The 10,026-nt window shown below is 50.7% G+C and overlaps 1 protein-coding gene across 1 annotated transcript in view; it reads right to left on the minus strand.

Moving 5' to 3' along the window:
* The window catches only part of LOC142882376 (protein kinase C-binding protein NELL2a-like), a gene marked incomplete at its 3' end in the record, with an annotated part of 11,131 nt that extends 2,296 nt beyond the window's left edge, over window positions 1-8,835 (minus strand). Inside the window, exons 1-2 of the mRNA XM_076017093.1 lie at window positions 8,415-8,835; window positions 7,852-7,980 (exon numbers count right to left, since the gene is read on the minus strand). Of these exons, the coding sequence (XP_075873208.1) occupies window positions 7,852-7,980; window positions 8,415-8,484 (199 nt within the window). The remainder of the gene's footprint in view (window positions 1-7,851; window positions 7,981-8,414) is intronic.
* Window positions 8,836-10,026: the final 1,191 nt, after the last annotated feature.

The raw sequence follows: 10,026 nt of genomic DNA on the forward strand, positions 1-10,026 counted from the left end.
CATATATTCACACATCAAATTACAAATATTGTAAATATATTGGATATTTGTAACTGTAAAGATAATATACAGTATGCATAGTACTAAATTCAAAGAAATATTGAAAATAAGTGACAAGAGATTAGATAAGATTTGAAACGTTATTTATATCAGTCAGATTAGCACCGAGCCCGGTGTTGAAATAGAAAAAAAACCACTGACGTCTCAATAATGGCAAATGAGCAAAGAGGGAGCAGGTGTTGGGGAGGGGCAGTGGTGGGAAACTCTCCCATCCCTCCCATCACTGATATCACATCACTCCCACCGCTAACATCACTCCCATCACTCTCATCACTCTCATCACTAACATCCCTCCCATCCCCAACACCACTAACCTCGCTAACATCCCTCCCATCCCTCCCATCGCTCTCTTCACTCTCATCGCTCATCTTCACACTTCACAAGGCGAGTGAAGTCGCGTCAGATGGCACTTAAGGGGATTGGAAGGATGGGGGAGGAGGCATCGTTTAGAGGGGAGGGACGGGATTGGTCGGTGCGAGAACTTTAATGATGCTCCTCAGAGGCCCCCGGACAGAGACTAAGGCGGCGGCGGCAGCGGGCCTCCTTTTAAGAAATGCAGATGAAAGAGCTGTCAAATTAAGCACCACGCTGTGATGGGAGGAGCTGGCAGAATTGTTGAATGGCGGTGGGGCGGGGTCAGAGGGTCGGGGGGTGAGATGGGTGAGGTGATGATGATGGTGGTGATGATGATGATAAAAAGTACATCTATACAGGTGTGTATGTGTATAAGTTTCATCTTTATGGTTCTCTTATTTTGACAATTCTTAATTTAAAAAGCTGTTTGTTGTTTTGCCAGGCTCAGTCATCGCATTGAAAAACTGTGATAAAAATCAAACTCCTCCTCTTCTTCTGCTTCTGCTTGTGGTGGCTGATTGTGAGCAGAAACATCATGGTCCTAGTGCACCCCAGGTTTTTTTTTATTTGTCTTTACTCAGCTCATAGACTCTGGTTCCCACCAGCGCACCACTCCATCCATCCATCCATCCATCCATCCATCCATCCATCCTTCCTTTCTTCCATCATGCTGTGAATCTCAATTTAAAGACACGCAGAGATTCTCTCCTTCTTTCATCGGCTGACCAAGGATCTCCAGAAAGCCTCTGACTCACTTGCAGCACTTAGAAGTTTGGATTTGGGGCAGAGAGCCGCTCTCATCTCCAGGCTGGTGCTCTTATTTTGCCATGATCCTGCCCACCGCGGCGTGGCTGTGCGTTCTCACAGGCGGTGCATATAGAGCAGGCGCCCTGCGCTACAGCTCCGCCTCCAGCTGCCCTGCGCTACAGCTCCGCCTCCAGCTGCCCTGCGCTACAGCTCCGCCTCCAACTGCCCTGCGCTACAGCTCCGCCTCCAACTGCCCTGCGCTACAGCTCCGCCTCCAGCTGCCCTGCGCTACAGCTCCGCCTCCAGCTGCCCTGCGCTACAGCTCCGCCTCCAACTGCCCTGAGCTACAGCTCCGCCTCCAGCTGCCCTGAGCTACAGCTCCGCCTGCGCTACAGCTCCGCCTCCAACTGCCCTGCGCTACAGCTCCGCCTCCAGCTGCCCTGCGCCACAGCTCCGCCTCCAACTGCCCTGCGCTACAGCTCCGCCTCCAGCTGCCCTGCACCACAGCTCCGCCTCCAGCTGCCCTGCGCCACAGCTCCGCCTCCAGCTGCCCTGAGCCACAGCTCCGCCTCCAGCTGCCCTGCACCACAGCTCCGCCTCCAGCTGCCCTCAGCTTCCAGGCTGTGTACGCACAATTTAAAGGTCCCATGCCACCGCTCCTTAAGAGCGGTGGCAGCGCCACTAAATGAACCATGAGCCCGTGAGGAAAGCGAGACTGAACACGGTAGTGCTGAGAGCAGCCGAGGACACCGAAGACGCTTCTGCACGCCAACGCCGAGCACTTTTCATTCTTTAGGTCCTGAGAGGAATGCCAGAGCGAGATAACCCTCCTGACCTCCTGACCTCTGACCTCCTACGTCTAGGCGGAAAAACTCACCAACCATTCCGCTCAGGAATCTGTCAGGATTAAAGATTTAAGAGTTCCCACATCAAAGGTCCACACCGGAACCACACTGACCTGCTGGAGGTGTGTGTGTGTGTGTGTGTGTGTGTGTGTGTGTGTGTGTGTGTGTGTGTGTGTGTGTACGTACTTACTTACCTATCCAAATAAAATAAAAAAAACACATTCAAAATAACAATTTATATATACATATATATATGTATATATATATATATATACATATATATATGTATATGTATATATATATGTATATATATATATATGTATATATATATACGTATATATATATACATATATATATACATATATATATGTATATATATATATATATATATGTATATATATATATATGTATATACATATATATATATATACATATATATATACATATATATATATGTATACACACATAGCCTTTCCTAAACAACTACATCTTTAAGTCCACACTTGGCACGCAGCAGCAGCAGCAACAACACAAACAACACTATCTGCTGGAGTGAGTGAGTGAGTGAGTGAGTGAGTGAGTGAGTGAGTGAACAGGCAGTGTGGGAGGGCAGGCAGCAGAACCTGAAGTCTCCAGAGAGATCAGAGTCATGCTCAACTCTTCACCACCGGCAAACTCCAAAACCTTTCATTACTGTTTGCACACACACACACACACACACACACACACACACACACACACACACACACACACACACACACACACACAGCTGGAAACCTGTACTGCACTGCTGAAGGGATGCTGTGGGAAAAGAAAAAAAGTCTCCTGAATATTCAGATGGACTTCAGTTGATGTGCGTTCCAAAGACCGTCTCCTCTCCCCCCCCCTCCCCCCCACCCCCCCCCCCAACCCCCCCTCCCTCCTGCTCTCCAGGAACTAATGCTAGACCAGACCAAGGGCACCTCCAGCCAGGACTGCTTGGGCCAGCAATTCCTGCCCTGTGTTGTCAGATCACCTCCACCGCTGACCGCCCGTCACACACACACACACACACACACACACACACACACACACACACACACACACACACACACACACACACACACACACACACACACACACACACACACACACACACACACACACACAGTGCAAGCTAATGACAGCCTGCCAGCCAGCCGGCTGTATCAGAGCCCCACCAGGAGGAAGATGGAGCGTCTGTCTCCCTCGGCAGTCACAGGGACTTCCTGTCCGGGACGGAGAGTTCCCGCCAGGACAGACGAGAGCCAGCTGACACCAGAGTTCAGCCAACACTTTGGGAAGGTTGAGGAACTTCTAGACGAGGAGCAGCAGCAGCAGCAGCAGCAGCGAATGGACATGAGAATGAATCAAAGCTCTTGTTTTGCATCAGCTCCAGGATTTGATGGATGTCAGAAGGAACTCGTGGAGGTTGATGCCAATCGGAGCTTCTTCAAACAAAACTTCTCAAGTGCAAGCGTTTTTTTAAACTGGTTGGGATGGAAACATCTGGATCTGCTCCGGGTTTCTTCCTACAGGAGAGGTTTTCCAAAGCACTTTGAGACGCTTTTGGTTGTGATTTCAAACTTTACAAACAAAAAAGTTGATTGATTGATGGAATGATTGAAGACTAAGACGATAACTAAACCAAAGGGTCACATGAGGTCTCCATCCCTCAAAGAGCCTCTGCTCTTTGTTCAGGCCGCACTTCTAAATAAGAATCAGTTCTTCACTGCGTGTCTGGGTAAATAAAGGTTAAATACAAAATAAAATAAGAACATTTTTGTTTCAACGAGTTGAAAATGCACCCTGTCTTTTTGTGAGCGGCCTGCGCTGAATTTTCCACCGCCGACGCCTCACTTTGAAATTCCTGCGTTGCAGCAGCGTCCCACCGCAGTGGCTGCCGAGGAAAATACTGGCGGTTGGATGTGCAAAGAGGGGATTTCAGCAGAACACTCTGGGAAATACCCTGCGGACCTGTCTCACTTTGCAGCAGCGTCACATTCGCCTCAGCCCTCAACTTTTCAGCAACATCTTCCTTCACATGGGGAGGAAATCGGGATTTTGTTCCTGTTTTTCAGACCCGGTTCGCTTTGCAGAAGGTGCTTAAAGGTTTTTGCAGCAGTGGGGATAACAAGAGGGTGGAGGGGGCGGGGTTTAACAAAGGATTCAATTTGTAGCAGGTTACACCTTCCTGCGCGCACACACACACACACACACACACACACACCACTCTCAATTACACTGATTAAGAAAAAAAAAAGATGAAAGAAAAACAACAATATGCAGCACGGCTGATTGGTGCACGTTAATAACCTGGAAGAACTAACACAGCAGTTTTGTGTATTGCGTCTTACAATTGTGAGTCGACGAATGAAACCTTTTTGTTTTCCTGATTCATTGCATATTAAAGCAGCGTCGCGGCTTCCTGCACTCCACTGCGGGCTGATTTAACATCCAAACATTTTCAAGATAATAAAACCAAGCAAGATTTCTCATTAGCACGGTTTGATAATAATTCTCTCAGTAATTTCAGAACTGTTTTCAGAGAGCGACGTCTGTAGCGGCAGGAAGCTCGTGTAGCCTCCCACGCTGCTTCGTCCTCATCTTTTACAGTTCTATCCCCCTGCCATTGTATCTTCCTGTGTGTGTGTGTGTGTGTGTGTGTGTGTGCGCGTGTGTGCGTGTGTGTGTGTGTGTGTGTTGGCTGCCCCATTTGCACGTCCTGCAAGTGCATCGCTCCACTTTATGAGCCGTTGACAGCCACTAAAGCGGCTGTTTGCTCGCGTCTTGCTGGTTTTGTCTGCTGCACGGTGCAGCTGCTCCAGGATCAGCTGGAACTTCTCTGGAACCGTCAACCACAGGTTGACCGCAGCGCTCCAGAAACAATGTCTGTCTTCAGAGGAAGAATTCACTGGAGAAGCACCGCTGGTGCTCAGGTAACACTGGACCACGGCCAGCTCAGGTGGGGGGGGTTCAACCTTAACAAGGTTGAACTGAACTGCAGAGCAGAGGGACCTCCTCCCAGCTGACATGGTGTAGGCGCACACACACACACACACACACACACACACACACACACACACACACCCTGGCTGCAAGGTTCAAACTCATTCCAAGTGCAAACAACACAGCCTCTTTTTTTAGCCACACTGCAAGACTTCCCTGTAATTGTGTGTGTGTGTGTGTGTGTGTGTGTGTGTGTGTGTGTGTGTGTGTGTGTGTGTGTTAGGGGTAGGGAATGCTTCTGGGTATGGCCCCTGTGCCTTCTCACTCTCTCTCGCTTTCTCCACACACACACACACACACACACACACACACACACACACACACACACACACACACACACACACACACACACACGGATGCTGATATTAAAACATGTGGGGGAAGGGCACTAATGATGCTACTGCACTCGTTTTTCCTCTGCCCCCCCGCCTCCACCGCCCCCCAGTCTCCTGGCCAAGCACCACCGGCCGCCTGCCGGAGACGGCGGAGAAGAGAAGCCCCGCCTGCTGCGCCTGCTGCGCCTCCTCCTGCCTCTCCGCCGCGCCCGTCCCTGAGGTCCACCCTTCTTAATGCCGCGGTACGCAGCGCTGACAGCTACCTTCAAAAGCAGCAGCGGGGGGGCGCTAAACAGCGACCCCCCGCTGCTGCGGCTGCTGCACTCCTCCTGAAATCTCTCTTTCACACACACACACACACACACACACACACACACACACACACACACGAGATGCTGCAAAGTGTAACGTGAGCACAATTCCTGATGGACAGCCTTGCATGTATATACAAGAATTAACGCGTGTCGTCTCTTTAAGGCCTGAGCAGCAGCTCCTCCTCCTCCCCCTCCTCCTCCCCCCAACATCCCCAACCTACTCCTCCTGCTTCTCCTACTCCTCTTCCCCCACCTCCCTCTCCTCCCCGTCCTTGTTCTCCTCCTCTTTACCTACCACCCCACCTCCCCTTCCCCTTTATCCTCCTCCTCCTCCTCCTCCTCCTCCTCCTCCTCCTCCTCCACGCTGCAGATAACAGCCTCCCCCCAGCAGCAGGAGGGTGGGCAGTGCAGGGGACAGCCATGGAAATGTTCTGCCTGCTATCTAATGAGTGTCGGAACGTCACCGCAGGGCCGTCTCGTGTCGCTCGCCCCCGAACAGCCGAGCGGCCGCAACACAAGGAACCTGCGAGCGCCTGCGAGTCCATCACCCCGCCGACTGACAGCTCGCCTCCTTCTCCTCCTCCTCCTCCTCCTCCTCCTCCTACACCTCCTCCTGTCTCTGCTGCGGCTTGTTTCGTCTGAATGAGCCTAACACACTCTGTGCCTCTGGCAGCCTGTTTCCTGCCTCCAAGAACATCCCAAGTGAAGACCAGTGGGGGTGGAGGGGTGGGAGGGGCAGCTTCCTGTTTCTGTCGTTTCTTGAAAAGTGCTGTGGAGGAGCATCGTGACCAAGCAGGGCCAGTCGAGAAAAACCACTTCATAAAAAACAAGAGAGAGAAAGAAATAGAATCAATATTTTATTTTTTTTGGTGGAGGTTTTAGTAGCGAAAGCTGCCGGAGCTTCTTCCTCTTTGTTTCCTCCAACTCTCTCTACCTCCATATATTTTGTCTAATCACACCCTCCCTTCCTCCCTTCCTCTCTCTCTTCCTCTCTCCCACCCTCCCTCTTGCTACCTGCGCAGCTCTCTGAGCGTCGTCTACACAGAGGACATCAAATGCTCTGTGTGCTGCTGCTGCTGCTGCTGCTGCTGTCTCAGCGGCTCTGCCAGGAGATCAGAAGATACCTGCAAGACGTCACAGCAGCAGCAGCAGCAGAAGTTTCCTGCGTCAGAGTCGTTAACAGACTCGCAAACGAGGGCGACGTCCCAATGCGGAGGAGGGCGACGTTGACAAAGCACAGCGGTTAAAAGAAGACCAAGTCGAGCGTGGCCGCGTGGTCGACGAGTCCATCGTGTGCTAAATGCTGCCGATGATCCGTTCGGCTCAAACACTGTCAACAGGGAGGCCTGAAGTCACATCTCAGCGCTAATATCCCCTCAAACAGGAGCCTTAAGCTCTCTCTCTCTCTCCCTCTCTCTCTCTCTCTCCCTCTCCCTCTCCCTCTCTCTCTCTCTCTCTCTCTCTCTCTCTCTCTCTCTCTCTCTCTCTGACCAGTAAATTCACCAGAGCGTCCACCAGCATCATGCACGTCCGTGTGCACTCTTCATCCCTGTATAATCTGATTATAAAGAGCCACAAATGCACCACCCGTCCATCCAACCACCCCCCCACCCCCTCCCCCCCTCCTTCCCAAAATAAAGCCTGTCACAGTGCCAATCCACTGTTGAGATGCTCTCACGCAGTCAGCTGACGAGACCGCACGGCCACAGCCAGTGGGGGACCACAGAGTCGGACCGAGGCAGAACTTTGCCTGAGCGTCGTTCACAGCTCAGACATCACGGGACGAAGCTCAGCACGGCTCGGCCGCTGGGCTCCGTCCAGGCGTGTTCGATCGCCCGTCCGTCGGCGTGCTTGTTTTTGTTTTGAGAGGCGGCGACGCCGTGTGAGAGGACAAGGGGCTCAAGGTACGAGTGGAGGTGAAGGTTCACGGGCGCAGTGGTCAGGCAGTGAGTGAGGGAGTTGGAAAACGGCCCGGCGTTATCATTTCCAAGCATCATACGCTTAAACAGTTAAACAGTGACGAGGGAAAACCAAGGCACAGGGTGTAGGGGGGGGGTCATAGGTCAGGGTTTGGCCGGACGAAAGAACAGCAAAAAAAGTCAGCACTCACACAGGTAGGGCAGGAGCGTGTGTGTGTGTGTGTGTGTGTGTGTGTGTGTGTGTGTTCACCTTGGAAGTGGAAGGCTCTGGACTCGCTGTGGAAGCCCTGCACCTGAGTGACTCCATCCAAGCCTTCTCCCAGAGACAGCTCATCAAACACGGAGATGCGCAGGGCCGGGTCCACCCCCAACGCTGCCACTGGTTCAGCAAACACAGGGTGGGGGGGGGGGGAGAGAGATATTTTCACCATGACAAAAAGACATCTGGAAATGCTCAAGAAAACAACAACAACTAAGATACATGAATAAACAAGCAAACCAACAAACAAAGAAACTAATCATCCTAGTGCTGCTTGGTGAGGAGCTGCCTGGGCGGCTGTGTGGGTCCGGTTCTGACAAGTCCAGATGCTATCTTTCCAATAGATACAGATAGATAGATAGATACATACATACATACATACTGTATATTTGTGTGTGTATATATATATAAGCATAAATGTTAGCGCGCGCGCGCACACATACACACACACACACACACACACACACACACACACACACACACACACACACACACACACACACACACTCTACATGTTTGAAGAGCTGCTTCCCTCCCTCAGCCCGGTGTCCTACCTGGGGAGGCGCCGCACGAGACGCCGAGAACCAGAAATAGCTGTAATAATCCCATGGCGAATGTTACCATCAAAAATAAAAACAAAAACAAAAATAATTAGTCCATGTTTTATCCACTTCCGCCGGGCGGTGTTTGACGAGGTTCCCACCCTCACGCACGAGCCGTAAATTTAGAGGAGAAAAAATAATTTGAGGCTGTTAATTGCTGTTGTTTTGGGGTTGGTTTTTTTCCTTCTTTTTTTTCTACCAATTCCAAAGGCTTCGCGGAGGCATCGTCACAACTTCAGCCGATGGCCACAAAAAAGAGCAAAGAAGGGCGGCGATTTAAAAAATAAAAAATAAAAAGCAGGAGGAAAAGAAAATACGGAGCCGGGGGGGGGGAAATTATTCCGTCAAGGTCCGCACCGATATCAGCACCATCGGCACCATCAGCACCATCAGCGGAGACACGAGCAGCGCGAGCAGCGCGAGCAGCAGCAGCAGCTTCAGCAGGTGGCTGACAGACAGACAGACGGAGGAGGAGGAGGAGGCACAAAGCAGTGAGTCCGCCGCTGCCGCACCAGCACAACACACGGAGCAGAGCTGCACCTCTCGGCGCGAGGGTGGGAGGGGCGGGGACGCGAGGAGACGGGAGGGGAGGGGCCGAGGAGTGTGAGAGACTCGGGCAAGGTAAAGGTGCTTGAAGCCCCCTTGTGGCGGACATGGGGAAAAGGCGTCTAGAAGAGGGACGTCACACTCAGACAGACAGCGGGACAACATTCCAAACTTGGACAAAGTGTCAGGACAGCGTTGATATTATTGAAAACATCTTCGCTGAACCTTTTCATATGGAGCCGTAACCCAACACTCAATATGGAACAAACCATACAATACATGACTTTATATTGCAAACGTGCAAAATTGAATTTCAAAAGAAAAAAAAATCCAAATAAATAAATTGTAATTAAGAATTGCAGGTCTTCTTAATATTTGCAGTGTTCTGTTTTAAATTTCGACAGCAACTTTTTTTTTTCTTCCATCCATCCATCCATCCATTTTCAGACAAACAAAGACAAACAACCATTTGCACTAACACACATAACTACGGACAATTTAGAGTTTCCAACTGACCTGACATGCATGTCTTTGGACTGTGGGAGGAGTTTCCAACTGACCTGACATGCATGTCTTTGGACTGTGGGAGGAAGCGGGACAACCAGAGACACAGGGAGAACATGCCAACACCACACAGAAAGGCCACAATCATAATCAACCAATGAAGTCACAATAACGTCCTTCAATCAACATCCTGTCCTGATTGACGCTCCAAAAAACCAGCAGAGCATACTGGGATTTGTAGTGTCAGTGGTATATGTGCTGTACAATACCTCGTGGGCCAAATATAATTACACTGCAGGCCAAATTTCACCCACGGGTCAGAGTGTCACCTATGGTTTAATGACGCTTGTAGGAAACCAGCAGGTGGTAAACAGAGACTCTCACTGAAGTGAATACCAGCAGTGATGTAGTCTAGTTTATGCTAGTGGCTACGCTCAGATTGGTTTTCCCACTCCCAGCCTCAAACACATCTGTCCGGCCGCGGCCCCTTCAAAACACCACAGAAGAAGAACCA

This window comes from Nelusetta ayraudi, unplaced genomic scaffold (assembly GCF_046127955.1).
Source record: "Nelusetta ayraudi isolate G7.1 ecotype Tasmania unplaced genomic scaffold, CSIRO-AGI_Nayr_v1 ptg000258l, whole genome shotgun sequence".
Classification (NCBI taxonomy): domain Eukaryota; kingdom Metazoa; phylum Chordata; class Actinopteri; order Tetraodontiformes; family Monacanthidae; genus Nelusetta; species Nelusetta ayraudi.